This window comes from Cyprinodon tularosa, unplaced genomic scaffold, assembly GCF_016077235.1.
Source record: "Cyprinodon tularosa strain WSP-4 unplaced genomic scaffold, ASM1607723v1 ctg325, whole genome shotgun sequence".
NCBI lineage: Eukaryota > Metazoa > Chordata > Actinopteri > Cyprinodontiformes > Cyprinodontidae > Cyprinodon > Cyprinodon tularosa.
The window spans coordinates 963,616-981,223 of NW_024039036.1; the positions used below are offsets into that span (position 1 = coordinate 963,616).

Consider the following 17,608-nt stretch of genomic DNA (forward strand, 5'->3'; position numbering starts at 1 on the left):
TTCATATCAGCTGTTTCTCATAGTTCCTTGTTCATCTCTGCTTTCCTCCATTGTACTAACTAATTGTCTGTATCTCTTCCCATTTTTCAGTTGAGGTTTCTTGTCCAATGTGCTTTAATTTTTCGTTTTGTTCAATTAATTAATCCTTTTGTTCATTATCCCTGTAATGCCAAATGTATCATATTTGATACATACGGTTTCTGAAATGTTTTGCGTCTGACACCTTTTGCATAATTTTATGGTAAAAACTTTGCTCAAAATCCTATTGTACACAATCAGATATACCTGTTAACAGAGGGCAGAAGACTACACAAAAAATAATCTTGACTTATCGCATAGTAATAAATTATTAATATCAAAAATGTATTTCTGTTTTTTCTTTTTACATATTTTGTTAAAAGGCCAAATAAGGACTTCAAACCAAAAAAAAAGTAATTTTCTGTTTTGTTTTATTCTTGGATCGGCCTTTAAAGGGTTAAGCAGTGTTAAGAGTATGCAAAGAAAAGCAGTATTTCACCACTAAATTGTTTTTAATACAAATGCATGCCACATTTATTTTAAAGATAAGTTGAAAGTATTCTCCATGTTACCATAATGAAAAATATTTGTTGATCTCAGATAAAATCTCAAAGACTGAAAAGGCTCAAGAAGTTAAATAAAAATACAAAGATAGGCCGGCCTTTTTCCAATTACAATAACTCACATTTCATATCCACTGCTAGAGTCTTTAAGCCAACTATCAATGCCAACGTAAAAGATTAAGCGTCATGATAAATGAGTTTGAAAAATGCTCTCATGCATACTCTGACAGGTATTTTTGAAAAAATCATCGAAAAGAAAAACAAATCTTTAGGGAGGTACAAAAAAGAAGTGTGATATCATCAAACTGTATGAGTGTTTTTTATCCTTCTGACTATTATCTAAAACGCATCTTTTAGACTTCCAGTGTAGCAATAACCGCAGGAAAAGTGATTCTAAAGCTGTCCTGGTTTGATTCTCTTGATGCCAATCTATCTATCTATTAGTGTTGCTAAAGCTGTTCATTTCTTTGGGATTACAACAATTTAAATTGATTTATTTGCACAAAAGTATCAGTCAGGAGAAAAGTCCACAGTAATAAGCTATAACTTTAATAAAGGAATAAAGGAGAACAACTTCATTGCAAGATCAAATAATTGCATAATATATATTCCAAATAAAAGTCAAAAATTGTTCAGGAGAATCGACATGCAGGATTATCCAACTTGTAACGTACTGGTTCAGTTTTACATAAAATACAGCAATCATATTTATTCGTCATATTTCTGCACTAAGGCGCCTTTAATTCCAAAGAAAGCATCCAAATATTGCTAAATCACCAAGAACCTTGTGACAGAACCGTTTTTGGTGTTAAGAAGGGTTTCATCAGAGAGTTCAAGTCTGTAAAGGCCTGTTCAGCTCCTACAACTGAATGTCAGAAAACTGAACTCTGTTAGCTTACCAGAGGACAGCTGTGCTCTTTGTTTAAAAGCTGAACATGGACATCCTCTTCAGATTCATTCTCTGCTTACGTATATTTCCCCTTTACTCCTGTACTTCCATCAGCCCCCGCCTAACATCTGAAACATCACTTTATCACTTTTTTTCCCACATTCATTCTTCCATCCCATTTACCAGGACTGGGGTTAATAATTGCTGCAGGATGCACAAGGTTTCATTTAGCACATGCATATAAATACGACCTCTGGTGTTGTAATTGTCAATAAGGATCTAGAACATGTGTCCAGGTGTTAGCCATCTTCCTGTAAACAGTTGTGGAGAAGAACAATCCAAAAGCCAGCAAGTGGTCTTTGCGGCTGGGATGATGATGAGGATACTGGATCTGTTCTTGGAGAATAAAAGGCTGTTTTTATGATTACATGAAAATTCTGTTGTGCTTATCAAGGTCCCACCTCGTGTTTGCCATGAAGGGGATGGGTTTGGCACGCAGGTTTTTCCTGTATTAAGCAACTCAAAGATTAAGGGGCATCTAACTAAGCTGCAATTACACAGCAGACACAAAATGCACTATTGCACTAATGCACAATGAGAGATGATAGGAGCCCCATTAAAGGAAATACAAGCATTTTAATACCAAGCCAATTGAAAGTCTCTAATTTCACAAAAGCAGTAAAAGTGATATATACAAAAAAATTGAATTAATGCATTTTGCATACCCGTGACCAAGAATTAAAAGGACCAAATATGTTTATGAGCTGATTAAACTAGTTAGTTGTGGGTTTTTTTGCTGCAGAAAAAATATCTAATTTCTAAATTTAGGACTACCTCAAAGTAGGTTTCTAAGAATAACACATAATCTGCATCATCTAGGAAAAATGAATCTTTTCACTTTGAATCTGAATTCTAAAAATAATGAGGTTAAATAATTAAAAACCACAATCACATAAAACTAATTGAACCGCAAAACTCATAGGCATGGAATAATGCTGCGATAAATAGGCATGATTTTTAAAACATTTTAAATCAAATCAATTATTAAACTGATGCAAACAATAATAGTTTTAAATAAAAAATAAAGTACTGATAAATATAGCCTGACTTTGCTGAGTCCATTAGCTTCTGCTTACCTCCTAGCAGGTGAAAAGGCTAAGGTTACCATCTCAACAAACACATTAAGTCATAAACAAAGCTTAGTAATGTTAACATTGTTAGAGGCCAATGAATAAATCAAAAATTCTACACTTTCTTATTTCTCCTCATAGAAGAGGTTCGGTTAAATCAGGGATTCTGGCCTGACTGTTAACCTTTATCAGTTTTGACTGAATGTTAAAATTAATTTCTGTCCCAGAAGCAGTTAGGTTAGCGGCAGTAACCAGTGTATGGTTAAAAGGCCTGAAAGAAAGACATCCAAAAGAAAAAAAATATGATTTTTTTTTCTTCCTTTTGTTACTTTTTCTGTCCATAATCATAGAGGAACTTCATGTGTGAGTTTAGTTTTGCATGTTGAGAAGCCAGATTTGCTATCCAGCCACAACCAAGCACTCAAGAAATCGCAGGCTTCTGGTAATATTTAATCTCCAATGCCCTAAAAACAGACCGAGCAAGTTTCCAAACTCATGCATCCAAATCCTAAGGAGCAATTTTTGAAACCATGAGATTATGCCAAATGTTAAAATGGCAATTTGATTCAAAATAGCATCTCTCTTGTTGATTTGAGGGCAAGCTTCTGAAAAACATTGTCTCGGGTTTCTGTATTTCTAGAAAATGTCATACAGTAGCCGTATGCCAGAGTAGGAGTATGCAAAGTAAAAAATAAATAAATAAGGAAATTATTGTGATCAAGTAGAATAAGAGAATAATTGAAAATTCTATGGCTTTGCACTGCCTTTATCTCTGGGGTTAAAGGAAGAATCCAGATTAGGGTAGAGAACAGGTACTCTACATGCGACTGTGGGTCAGTGAGCCCTTATCACAATACGTGAATGGTGTAAATATTACTAATCAGCACAAGTAGAAAAGGGGAAATCTGACTCCGCCAGATGGATTTGCTCCGCATATCCATCTGGAAACCTTCCGTTAAAGTAATTTTGGGAAGGGGCGAAAATACTGGTTAGCTGATTGGCCTATGTTGGTGATAGACGGGCCAAATAAACCAATCAGATCAACGAAGCATATGACGTACTAACATCCAGCCTACTCTTGCCGAAACCAGTCGGGAGAAGAGCAAAAACATCTTTTCCTCTGAGAAAAGCCTCCAGAGCAGTGTTTCGCTCTTCTTTCAGTGAAGAAATACTCTGTAATTCCGATAAAACTTGCTCGATAGCCACGCTAACGCTAGTTTCATCGGCTGAAGCCACCATGTTCTTTAGCATGAACTGTCGCGCTTCTCGTTGCGTCACACCTCAACCCGCCTCAAAGCCAACGCTGATTGGACGTTCGTTTGGTGAACGGCTCCAAATTTTCTTCAACGGAGAGTCTCCAGACTGATTAGAGAGTGAAACCTTGAAAGCTCACGAGATCAGGATGGTCTCACAAGGCTAGAAAAGGGGAACCAGGAACAAGATTCAAGAACCAAAAATACAGGAAACCAAAAACCAGAAGACGTCAGGGGGAGCCAAGTAACAATGAGAAACCAGCAATGATGAAATGTAGAGGGGGTTCATATATGAGGGACAGAACAAACTATGGACTAATCACCTGATAGGGAGCAGGTGTGGATAGAAGTAAGTAGAAGGGAACTAGGGGGAAGGAAACCAGCACAAGGGAGCAACAGAGAGAAACTTAAACAACAGAACACTGCTTAACTATGAACACAAAATGAAAAAGAAACCAATGACCAACAAAACAGAATAACATGAATAACTAAAAACTCAAAAGGAAATTCAAAAAGAAGTTCAAAGTGGAGTACCACAATAATTTGTCTTCTATCAGCCTGGATTTTTGCTCGGAAACATCTTGTTTTAATGTGTATGTGAACATCCCTGCAAAGTTTACATGGATCAGGCCTTTCTTTATAACTGACAGACTCTTTAGTTTATACATGCAGGCAAAACTTTACAAAAAAACATTACAAAAAAAACATTTTTAGTTTACAAAAAAATAATACTTAAAAAAATCTGTCAATCAGTCAGTTTAATAACATTAAAACCATCCATCCAACCATCAGACTGATGATCACCTTATCTGACCTCCTGGGGGTTAAACAGACAGACTCATATCAGGCCGCAGCGTAACAATCAAAGCCCTGACTGTTGGTGACTGATTCACACTCATATCTTCACTGAACTCCTACACACACGTCTGTTCACACACTCCTGGGGAGAGCACCTGGAAACCCTCTTCAGGTTCCCCCCCGACTCTGTCTGAGGTTAAGAGGGGGATTTTAATGATGACTGCTAGAAACGGGCTGCAGTTTTCATCATGTTTCATGAATGGTATTTCATGATATGCAGATATGACATCAGGAAGGTCAGAGGCCTCTATAAAAGGTCCTTTTTGAATGGATGTTTAATAGAGAAGCTTCAAGGTGAAATGTATGATTTGTATTGCCTCTCTCGTTTAAACCTTCCAAAGTATAACTCTGATCTCTAATGTTCTCCAGAGATCTGCAGATAGAGTTGGTGTGCATGCCTCCTCGCCTGCCTTCCCACGTTTTGTTTCACTCCACCATGCTGTCCTCCTCCTCCTCAGTGTCCTCATCCTCCTCTTCCTCCTCCGGCTCTCACAGACTGGATCTGGTGAAAACACATCTGAGCCGCATGCTGTTCTTGTTTGCCTTTTCCCAGATTTTCCTGCTGTTCACTGCGGTGCTGGAGGGAGAAGTAAGCAGTTCTTTTTCCTGATTTGATCTGACACTGCCACATCCTGCTGCTCCACAGTTATTGCCAAACCATCCTCCAGTGTCGTAATTGTAAACACAAAAGCAGTGAAGAATTTGAATTTTTCCACATTTAATCACTGCAGGTTTCTGGTCATAACAAAGGAAACGGCACAACAGGGAAGAAGAAAAAATAAATAAATAAATAAATAGAGTAGAGACAATAAACCCAAGTCTGTAGGAGTGGGAGGACGATTTTAACAAGGACAGTAGGTTTACTGAGTGGAATAATCTGAATATTTCAACAATATTTCACAATATGTCAAAGATGAAATCTTTATACTTTAAACAAAAGTGTAATTTAGACTAAAATAACTACAGAGCCATACTATGCAAAGGAATCTGGAATTCAGATCCGGATTTCAACTTTTTTTTTTTTTTTAGACATTTACATCACAGACAGAAAGCAGCTTTTGGTGCCAATTAACAGACAACTTTGACTGTGCCAAACAAAAGCAAACTTTGCTGGGACAAAAATATCAAAATCGAGACAATGGTGCATATAAATATATATATATATATATAGAAATGTACTTACAGTGCTTTTGCAGAAGTGCTTATATTTCTTGAACTTTTTTAGACTCTAGCAGCTTACCAAATCTAGCAAGCTTAGTGTTCTCTGCAAGTTCCTCAAGTTCCAACCAGGGGGAATGAGAAGCATTTATAACCAGCAGTCGTCCAGTTTTGGCACAGATTTTAAATTGTCAACAGAAACTTTTAGGTTTGTGGTTGTGAAGTTGCAAAATATGCATACATGTGGGCCATGTGAAGCACCGGATTGTGGCACCATTTTCTTTACTGCACAGAAAATATTTCTTTGATAAAAAAAGACAGATTTTCAAATAGCAGAGAAAAAATGCTTTGGTAAAATTACGTCATGGAAAAAGAAAATGTTATACGTCTGAAGAAAGTATACAAAATAAACTACTGAATTTTTCATGATCATCAGATGAGTTAAATGATCGAGGTTCTTATTCAAAGCATATTTGTGAGCACTTTGGGTTTTTACATGTTGTCATCCAACATGTGGGTCACGTTTGATGCAGCTTCAGCATCCATATCCATTAGTACAAAAAATAAAATCTGGAACTATAGCGCCCCCTGGTGAAACAAGTACAGTATGTTCTCCAAACCTGCTTATTATTGAAGATCATGTTTACAGCCCAAAAAATGAGGCAGTGACCTAAGAAATTGATTCTGTGGCTTTAATATTTCTAAAAGTTTAACTTTTTATGTTTTACCAAAGGATAAATAAAAGTATGATGTGATTTTTAAATGTCTGACGCTGAATAAAGGTTAAGGGAGTTTTTTTGTGCTTTTTTTTTTTTTAGTACTGGTTTCAACATTTTACTGTGGATCTTTAAGCCATTATATTATGTTGCTTAGTGAAAGGTGCTCCATTGTCTCTGTAAAAGATACAGATCATCATTCTGTCTGGATGCTTTCATACAACCATCATGTTTTTTGTTAACATTTTATAAGGAAAAAATACATACTTTTTTTCAAATGATTTACATGTAGCTATATTTTTGTGGACAATGCAGTTGAGACCAACTTCTAAAAACAAAGGACTTATGCCTGAAGACAGTTCTATGTAAAGTTTTGAAAATAGGACTTTAAACAGTCTCACCTGTTTTTCTTATTTACCAAAACGCCCTTTTTTTTTTTGCATTGGGTTTAATTTTTACAGTTCCAGCAAATGTTAAGTTTTGCTTTGCTGCACTTTGGCTCTGCATATAAATCAAGTCTAAATTCCAGAGACAGGAGCCCTACCAGTCCTGCCTTTTTCCAGACAGAAACAGCCGATGCTTTCCTGGGCACGTCCTTGAGGCCAACCAAGCAGACGCATCAACATTCCTGATTCCACTGAGAAAGTGGATGTTAGAAATGCAGATTCAAGGACTCAGTCTGGTTTATTGAGACACAAATCAACTCAAATGTAAACATTCAGTTTATCAAAGGCTGCTTTTTCAACCTCTGGGAACTTAAACTCCCATCTATATTACCCATACATTTACAATTGGTTGGTTTAGTTAAACTAACAATTGAAATGTTTTATTATAGAAACAGAAAGATTAATAACTTCATATCTAATGGGGTGAGGGTATCCTAAATAATACCTTTTTTTTAATGTTTCTTTATATTTTAAAATTGATTACTGAAACTATTTTTGATGCATTTTAATTTAATAACTATTTTGATTGAATAAATCTCACATTTAAACATTAAGTGTAATTTAAACATTAAACTCTGGCTCCTCTCTCTACACTATATTTTAAATGGAACCAATTGCAAAATGCCTAAAAATGTAATTTGTTGTGAATCTTCGCAGGATTTAGTTGAAAAACTTTATATTCGTCGTTCCAGTTTGTGCCAGAACTTGCGGCCATTGTTATTCTGTGTGGGCGTGTTGTGGGCGTTAAACCAGAAAGAAACAGAGTCTGCTGAATGTTTTGAACCTTTAATATACAGTGCATCCATAAATCCTTACTAAAACAGGTGGTAAAAACCAAATCAACACAAATAAGTTACACTGTAGTAAAAAGCTCTTGAGATTCCTTTCTGGTTTTAACATTAGTGTGAACCCTATACGAAAATAGCATAGAAAGTATGCAAACATAGAATTCCGTTCATATATATTTCCAATCTTTAGCTAATAAACATTTCTGCAATTTCCCTTAACCGGCCGATGAAATGAGAAGTTTTTGGCCTCAATTTTCACCCATAAAAATTGTTCTCTGAAACCTTTTTTTAGCCCTGAGCCCCCCCCCTCCCCATCCAAACCCAAACAAGAACCTTGAGACAAGCACAAATAAAAAGGATATAAATTAACATACCAAACGTTAACAGTCTGCAAAACATTTTTTTTTTTTGACCTCACAGATTTCATACACACCGCTAACAAAAACACTCACTCACTCACTCTGTGCATAGACCCGGATTTTTAACTTGTAGAGTAAGCAGAGCTGATACTGCTCCTTCTGCCCCCACCCCCTTTTAAAGGAAACAACCCTTTCACCCATTTGTTGCTGAAGCCGGCTCCGGGCTAAAGGGCTTAACACTGGGATATGTAGCAACAGATGAATCACCGTTACAATGGTCCAACTCAGTGCCTCGTATCAGGTGTACAGGAATAGGGGAATCACAGATCCAAACCGCCTGCTTTGAAAGACGAAACTTAATGTCGGCATTTAAAAGCCTCATTTAATGAAAAAAAAAATAATCCTCATCTAAACAATCATTTGTAACCAAGCCTCTCTGGAACCACCGTGCAAAAATTCAAATGTAGACAGAGATGCTTTCATGTTAGTAATCCAGTCCAGGCTGTAAACGTATTCATCTGAAAAATAATAAAAGACAATTCAGAGCAGAAAATGGTTTCATCTCATCTGTTTTAAGGTTTGGAGTTTTTCAGTAAACGATTTACTGTCATCAACAGGTTTTTAAGCGAGCGGAGGAAACATTTGGAAGCAGGTTGCGAGGAACCTTTGAGATTTTATCAAATCAAAGTTTAACCTATAGCAAGGATTCTAGGTTGGAAGAATAAAATGTCAAAAAAAGGAAACTAATGTCCGTTTTTCCACGTTTCACATTATCTGAGCTCAGATAATAAGTTTCACTGAAAGGAACTTACTGATAACAGTCTGTAGGGCTACGAAGCTGAGGTAGAAAGCATGAGGCAGAACATTCTAGTTCTAAATTCTAATTTAATTATCACAACTTTCTACTTCTCCAAAGAAATAAAGGTGGTTGATGAAAGTTAATTATTTACTAACAGAAAACCGGAAGCTTCTCTCATAGCGGCTAGCATCAGCTTGGAGGAAGCATCGCCTACTGCTCAGCTGGCTGAAAAAAAGACTCCTGTACTCTTTGATGTTTAGTTCATATTTTTGCTTATATCTGTGGATCAGAACCAACATGAAATATTCATGCTAAATATTAGCATTAATCAATCTGATTATTTTTTACATTACATCCTATTTTTTCTTTGTAGAAATCCCAAATCGTGGCACTTATACCACGTGATGGTTTGACAAAATAGACCAGCCCATGCTTAGATTGGAGTAATGCCTCGTCTCCCCCCCCCACTGAGGAAGCCAATACTGGAGCGTGTTTGGGATCAGATGAGGCTGGTTGTTGTCGTCTCGCTCCAATCCGCAGAGAAATGTGGTTTTGAACGGAACCTCTTATCAGTTAGAGAGCTGACAGAGAACACCCTGCTGAAACAACAGGGGGTGGACTCTTTCTATTGCACAATAGTTTCTGCCTTTTCTTCATTTTTCAGCTCCAGATGAAATAATAATAATAAAAAATAAAATAAATCACATTTATAAACAGGTAGCAAGGAGCAAATCATATGTTTAAATAAAAGTTGAAAATAAAAGCTTAAAATAAGAGCTTAAAACCGCAGCCAAAAACTAGAATATAACAATAATGTTAATAATGATAATAATAATGATATTATTAATAATTACCAACAATATTCACAAAGAAAAACAACAGGAACCACATTTAACTACAGAGGGAAAAATTAAGTTGACCTGTGTTTATATACATGTCCATAAAAAACACCAACAGTGTAAAATTGATTGTCATTTTCAAATGAAATTGTCAAAACATCTAAGGCATAAACAGTTAGGAACAAAGTCCGCTTTATAAAAAAAAGAAAGAAAGAAAGGGGGGGTGATGACGGGGATTCACAGAACCAAAGCTCGGACAAACCGAGAGAACCGATTTCATGCTTCTAGTTTGGCTGTTAGTGCAGCAGAGCGGCGACAGAGGCAGACATGCCGCCAATCCTTCCATCTTTTCAACTTCATCCCAACTCTCGGATATCCATCATCCTGACCACAGCGGTCAGGCTGCAGAACAACTAAAGGTGAAGATGGGGGTCCAATGGGCCTGTCGGAACAGAGCAGGCTAGGACTCAAAGTAGGCTGCGGCTTGGATTCCACAGGGCGACGCCGGTAGGGGAGGCATGGCTTTGATTTCACCGAGCCCTGTGAGCAAGAGCGCTGATTCTTGAAGAAGCTTTTCAAGCTGAGTAAAGGGGATGTTTGGAAAACGAACTGATCCAGACGCTCGCACGCCTTGGAGCATTGTCTGTTGTTTCCTGTTTCTATAAAAGGAGGGTGAATGTTTCTTCTCTTTACAAGAGAATAAGCTGCCCTGCCTGATAAAACCAGTCTCTCCATCCACCCTAATTCTGCCAGTCCTCGTCCTCGTCGTCCTCACCGCCCGACGAGTCGTCGTTGGCGCTGTCGCCGCCCGCCGGTCGCGTTCCGTTCTGCTGCCTTGACGCCATGGCGGCGGCGGCGGTCTCGGCTGCTGCCGCTCGCTCCTCTGCCTCCTTCAGGCGCAGAGCGGCCGCCTTTTTCTCCTGCTCGGCGTGGCTCTTCATATGAGCGCTGCGGCTCTTCACCTTGTAGAAAATCCTGTAATAAGAGTCGCTGGAAAATTAGTTTCTGCAGAGACTGGGGACACTTTACAGAACGAGCTATATGCAGGATTTAATGTCTGTCTGCTTTGATTGATTGTTTTTTATGTTTTCTCACACTTCAAAATAAAATTGTATCAGGAAATCATGTGATTTCTTTATATAAACCATGAACAGCTTTATGGTATTATTAAATGGCATATAGCTTACTGATTAGGTAACTTCTGAAGGAAATCAGTTAGCTGTATCTTATTTAGAGGCATATCAGTAAAGAGGGTATACAAATTGTATACAAATTTATGTCCTACTTTCTGCGACATTTCATAACAAAATTATGAATTAACCTTTCTTGCTTAATCAATAAAGCTTAATCGCTTTATGTGGAGCCAAAAATGCGGGTTCCAAGAATATTATTAATGAATAAAAATTTAAGATTGTGAAAACTTAGATTATATAATAGCATGATTTGACTATCAAACATACATGTCAAGCTATAGCAAAAATCGGTAGTGCACAGATCAGCGCTGTTGCAGAAACAGGAGGGGCAAAGCATCAACGAATCATCTCTAACGAGGACGCTTTGAGTGTCTAAAGAGCCAAATGCAGCTCTCACCAGGCAGAGCTGCTTCTAGGAGATCTGCTTTATCTGCAGTTGCTAGGACACAGTTGGCAGTAACAGAAGCAGTGTTGCCAGAGGACAAGCTGTTGTTCAGGCAAAGCATGATAGGAAGGCTAATTCTTTCACACACAGACTATGAAACGCTTTACTCTGCTTGTGATTTCTACTCCAAGAGGGCAGCAGCAGTATTTCCTGCTGGCTCTACAGTAAACAGGCATCTCTGATCACCGACCTGCCACACTTCTTGCAGGGGAACTCGCCCTCCTGCCCCACGGGAACCTTGTTGCTGGAAGGGGGGCTGGGCTTGCGTGCGTTGCCCTCAAAGCGTGGCTTGGTTTGGGGTGGCTGGGTGTGGTGGATGACTCTGGACAACGGCTGCTCCCTTCCCACCTCCTCCTTGGCTTTCATGATGAGCACCGTCCCCATCTAAACGCAGGCGACAAAGAGACAGAGGCTTGAGTCCACAAAGGGCCCCCGAAGGATTTCTAATTGATGGATGGATGATTGGCTAACTAGGCCAACATTTACTAACTAGCAATGTAAATAAAGTTTAGAAATACAAATATTTCTGCACTTCTTTAGTTTCAATTGTTTTTGATAAAAGCACATTTTCCCACACTGTGTGTAAACATACGTCTAATAATAAACACAGATTTAGCCAAAACAACATATTTATCAAATAAATATAAACAGGAAAGTATAAAAGGTTTTTGCAAAGTTGTTTTTGTTCACAATACAAGGTGCAAATAGAAGAAGGTATTTATAGAAACACCCAGTGGGGGGCAGCAGATCCAACATCTCAGCGTTGGGTCCAAATTCACAGTGAAACCTGTGATCAGAGATGGCAAAAGTACTCACTTTCCGTACTTGAGTAAAAGTACAGATACTTCTGTTAACAAAATACTCTGGTAAAAGTGGAAGTACTGATTAAACTACTTTACTCAAGTAAAAGTAACAAAGTACAGGCTTGTAAATTTACTTAAAGTATAAAAGTAAAAGTAGAAACCACTTTTTTCATGCCGTTGCCTACATTTTAAATGGATGTCTGCCAATAGGATTAGATCTCCGTTGTGTTCATTTTCAATCATCTCGTCGTCCATGCTACTATGCTAACGCCACCGCCACCAAGTTGCAATGATTAGCTGCGAATGAATACCACCGAATCTGTCGATTCATCTTGTAGTGGTGCGTCAAATGCAACGTAGATTTCCATCCAATTAGATTGAATTTGGTATTGATGACGTGAAAAATAATAACGGTAACTCCATTGAAATGATTCAAAACTAAAGTAACGAGCCAATTCTTTAAAATGTAAGGAGTAGAAAGTACAGATATGTGTGTAAAAATGTAAGGAGTAGAAGTAAAAAGTCGCCATAAAAATAAGTAGTAAAGTAAAAATATCAGAAAAATCTACTTGAGTACAGTAACGAAGTATTTGTACTTCGTTACTTCCCATCTCTGCCTGTGATGAAATGGAATATGTTGAAAGATATAAAACTGACATGTAGCTTCAGACTTGCTCTATTTACAGTTAAAGCTTTTAGTTCAAGGGTTTAGTGTGAAAAAAGGTTGTTAATGTGATCTTTGGAAAAATGATTAAAAACCACTATGAAACAAAAAGGAGGAAAATCTTCAACGTTCAGTTGTTTTTGTAAAAAAGGAGAAACAATCCCTTAACTCAACAGTTCTAAATATGTGATTCATTTCTCTCTTATCACATATTTTTCTATTCTGTCCTTTGGTTATCAGCAGTAGAATCCAGGGATGAAAAAACAAATCTTAAATTATTTAAATCCAAATTGACTCATTCAATCTGGTTCAAACCAACTAAAAACAGATTAGGACACAAAATCTGCAAATAACAGAAATAGATGCTTCGACAATTTTGTTCCTCCTGACTTCTTTTTCTTTTTAATGAAGAAAATCTCCTTCCATTCATCTGTTGATCGTTCTAGTGCATCAATTCAGACCATACAAGCTTCATGCAGAGCTCGTCTCTTCACACTTACATTCTCTGTGGACGGCAGCGTGTGTGTCGCCCCGGTGGGACAAACATCCTGTTTCCTGTCAGCTGAACCATCCCACTTCCTGCTGTCCTCCTCCTGCTGTGGCTCCATTCTCTGAGAGGCCTGTAAGACAAACAGTAAATAAGATGCCCGACTCTGACAGGTGAGATCCATCTCTCTGATTGTTCATGAAGATATCCAAGTAAGGTCGTCTGCAAACTGAGCTACTCTGGGAGCTAAACATCAAGTCAAACACTATGCACTACACGCAGTCAGGTTAGAAGTGGTTGTCCAAATATAGCTTGGTAATAGAATAATTATCTGGTGAACAGAACAAGGTTAATTTTCCATCTGACCAATGCCTGGTTGGTTAGAAACCCAAAGATCCTATATACACACCATACTGATCTCTCAGGTTCCAGTGTTGAAAGCTGCAGCTGAGAGAACAAGACTCAATATTTGCAACTTTCAGTATCAATTCCTCCTGTTTTTTTTTCTTTTTAAAGTAGAAAATCTCCTTCCAATCATCCATTGATCTTTCTAGTGCATCAATTCAGACCATACAAGCTTAGATGTTTAGAATCCAATACCCCATTTACACTACCCTTGAAAAACCGTGCCGAGACCGGTCCGAGCTCAGTAACTGAGATAACTTATCGTGTGTAAATGGAAAGCAAACTGAACTGAACCGAGCTAGACACAACCGGACTGAGCTAACTGCAGACCAGTTCAAGAGGTGGGCTCGGCTCGGTTTTTCCCCGGCTCGGTTCTCTGATAACAAGAGCGCATGAGCAGAACGCGTCATCTCCGTCTGGCTGCCCATCCCGATTCACACTCCATTCCAGTAGTTGGCGGTAATGCCCCTCCGGGAGTTGCTTGTCAACCAACACAAAACAGAAGAAGAAGAACAACTATAAACAACAATCGAAATCTTCTCCATGCAACATTTTCTCCACGCCTGACCAAACACCGCAAACACCGAAGTACAGCAATAATGATCAAGCATAACTTTCTGAATGTGACGGGCGCCGCCATTTTGATTTGCTTGATTCCCTCCTTCTTCTTCTTCTTCTTGTGTTTTATGGCGGTTGGCAAACAACTTTTGGTGCATTACCGCCACCAACTGCTTGATTTCCTCCTTCAATACTGGCAGTAATACCGCAGATCGTCACTAGGAGGTGAGGAGTCGAGGAACGGAGATAGCGTGATGTGTAAACGGTCGTCAGAACCGAGCTCGGCCCGGTTAACTGATCCGAGCTCGGACCGGTCTCGGCATGGATCGGTTTTTCAAGGGTAGTGGAAATGGGGTATAAGTCAGAGAAAGCATAGAAATGAAAATATGTCCTTCATAGAGCGACAAAGAGAGTGAGATTTTCAGCAGATAACAGGAAGGCTGCACGAAACATGCTGTGTTTTGAAATGTCAGCGGCCTTGGTAGGGCTCTTTATTTACCACAAACAAAACAGACTGCTGCTTTAAGTTAATATAATAGTTGAGAGAAAGTGGCTGGATAAGCTGATCAGGAAGGACAGCTTTGATTAGATGTCCTCTGGAAACAAAAGGATCCTAACTAAAATAACATCTCTGTTGGATAATGTTTCCCACCCCATGCATGAAGCTGGTGCTGAACTGGAGAGCTCCTTCAGTGACAGACTGCTGCACCTTAAAGGCACCAGCGAGCGTTATCACAGATCCTTCCTCCCATGCTGCTGTCATTTTTGCACATCTCTGATGTTACTGCTAGTTTTTTTCACATATGCATTACTGTAAAAATGTCCACATCTGTTTTTGATTTTATTCTCCAGAAACAGAGTACTTATATTGTAAAAACGCTGTACAGAACAATACTTTGTTTATTATCTTAACTGTTATTTTTATAGACTTTTCTAAGGTGCACGTTTTGCAACAACTTTTGCTATAAGTTTTTGCTGCTGTAACACCACATTTTCCCCATTGTGGGACAATAAAGGGATTTTCTATTTCTATTCTATATAGAGTGTCGACTGAAACCTCTCTCACGTTGCTCCTAATATAATAAAAAATCAGTACGGCTCAGAAAAATTCAGATATATGAAATGTACTTCCAATAAGTTCTTCAAAAGGTTAGAAAACTGTTCTATATTAGCATATTCATTTCTGACATCTTTAGCTGTTACAGCTATGATCAGATTTATCTCACTTCAGGTAATGGTTCACAAAAGATTCATCCTGCTTTAGCTTCTATTTGCAGAATTGACTTTTTTTGTTCTACACCACAATTTTAAAAAATCAGTCTTAGAGCTCATGATGCTGTCATAAGACCAACCTTGTGGTCCAGTTCCTCCTCTGCTGTCCTGCTCTCCAAAGGCTCGGCCTCGCCATAAATCAGCGCCCCAGTGCGGCCGATCTTCACTTGTTTCTTATATGTGTAGTAGAACTCCACACACTGCGCCACGGTCTTAGTCGTTACCTGTGGAATTTCAACATTTGTTATCAAAATTGGAGATTTGTGATGCTATAGACCTGTTTATCTCTCAAAATCCCACAGAAACTGTCTCCCTACGCCTGAAAAAAATAAAAAAATATATGATCAATAAACTGAAAACCCTTCAATAAACACAAAAGTTAAATAATGAACCTTCGTCTATGGCTTTCGAGACCTGTGGGGTGAGCTGAAGATTATTAAGGAGAGAGCCGTAGGCTCTGAACGATAAAGTTTGTAGGGAGACATTTATTTATAATAAGCAACATTTTATCCAATCAGTAAAAATCAGGGATGTGTGTAAAGCTGAGGCTGCAACAAATATGGCCCTGGCTCACCTTTAGCATGGGATAATTTCCTACTGTATGAAATAGATTTAAATTCAAGATGTGAAGTCAGCAAACTTTGTCTTTTTTTTTGCACGTTTTGATAAAATAGTAAAAAAAATGTGCTGCAGCATATTAAGGCAAAGACAAACCACACAGGCACCACTTTACATTCTGCTGCACCGTGATGGAAAAGCCAAACCCTGCTTGACAATGACAAAGCAACAATCGAAACAGAAACGGAAACGCTGTTCCACATCAACTGTATTTCCCTTTCCTCCGCCCACGCAATGAGCCGACACACAATATATCATGTGTTCCTGTTCCCCGCGGAAGAAGATTAGGTGGCCTTTCATTGCCACTGCGAGAATGAGAAAGTTTCCTCTTTTCTAGATTCAAAGCCCACACAAGCATACCTGCTTTTGCACCATGAAAAAGTCCTTCTTATACGCAGCCATGCCTTTATTGAACAGGCGCCTCTCAGCTGCCGTCCAGCTGTCTGATCCTGCAAGGTGGAGGAGGACAGGAGGAGAAGATGGATATTAGAAAATAAACACTTTCAGTCTAGGATTTCTTCTGAATTGATATGAGGACACGTGGAGACAGCTATAAGTTGGGCTTTATCCCCTAAAACTTTAACACCAACGAAACAAACAATTGCTCACCACATGCTATGTCTTCTGCAGCCATAAGGGCACCAGCCCCCCTCCACTGCTGCAGAGATACATAAACTGGGGGTTGCATGGATTGATTACCTGAGTAATGGTAGCTGGATAGATGATGGGTCTTGGGGAAGATCGGATCCCTCAGCATCAGCAGAGACAGTGCGGCCTGAGAGAAAAAAAAGTAGTATTTCAATGTTTTCTGGTTGCACGTTTGGAAAAAGTGACTAAGGGACAATAAGCTGGGTTAACCAACAACACTACAAATCCAAACTGGGAGAAAAAGAGGGAACCAAATCCATTCTCTTTCAGAAAAACCATCTGAAGATCGGCTTTTGAGTCGGACTGCTGCAGAGAGTGGGCGCTTTGGCTGCCCCCCCCTTCTCTTTCATGGTTACCTAGACAACATTGGACCGATGCTTGTCGCTAGGGCCTGAAATCTCGTCCTGCAGCACCATAAAACACTCTGACAACCCAGGATCAGGCAGTAAGGACGTTCGGCATGGACATCCGAGTACAGAGTTAAGATCTCAATATTAACCACTTCACACAGAATGACCTGCAGTTCTGTTCTTATGTCATAAACTTACATACAAGGTTTCCATATGAAAAAATCCAACGAGATTTGAGTTTTCTATTAGCTCAGTTTAAGAAGACAGTTAATATTACAGTCATAAGGCATGGTGATGGAAGCGTCATACTGGGAACACTTTTCTCCAGCAGAGAGAGGGAAGCAGGTCA

The 17,608-nt window shown here is 38.7% G+C and overlaps 1 protein-coding gene across 2 annotated transcripts in view; it reads right to left on the reverse strand.

Moving 5' to 3' along the window:
- Positions 1 to 7,801: 7,801 nt before the first annotated feature.
- Positions 7,802 to 17,608, reverse strand: part of mideasb (mitotic deacetylase associated SANT domain protein b) — a 28,388-nt gene continuing 18,581 nt past the window's right edge. For both annotated transcript variants that reach the window (XM_038293377.1, XM_038293376.1), the window contains exons 8-13: positions 16,961 to 17,036; positions 16,622 to 16,710; positions 15,724 to 15,867; positions 13,422 to 13,541; positions 11,645 to 11,838; positions 7,802 to 10,791 (exon numbers count right to left, since the gene is read on the reverse strand). In XM_038293377.1, coding sequence (XP_038149305.1) covers positions 10,557 to 10,791; positions 11,645 to 11,838; positions 13,422 to 13,541; positions 15,724 to 15,867; positions 16,622 to 16,710; positions 16,961 to 17,036 — 858 coding nt within the window. In that variant the 3' untranslated portion in view covers positions 7,802 to 10,556. The remainder of the gene's footprint in view (positions 10,792 to 11,644; positions 11,839 to 13,421; positions 13,542 to 15,723; positions 15,868 to 16,621; positions 16,711 to 16,960; positions 17,037 to 17,608) is intronic.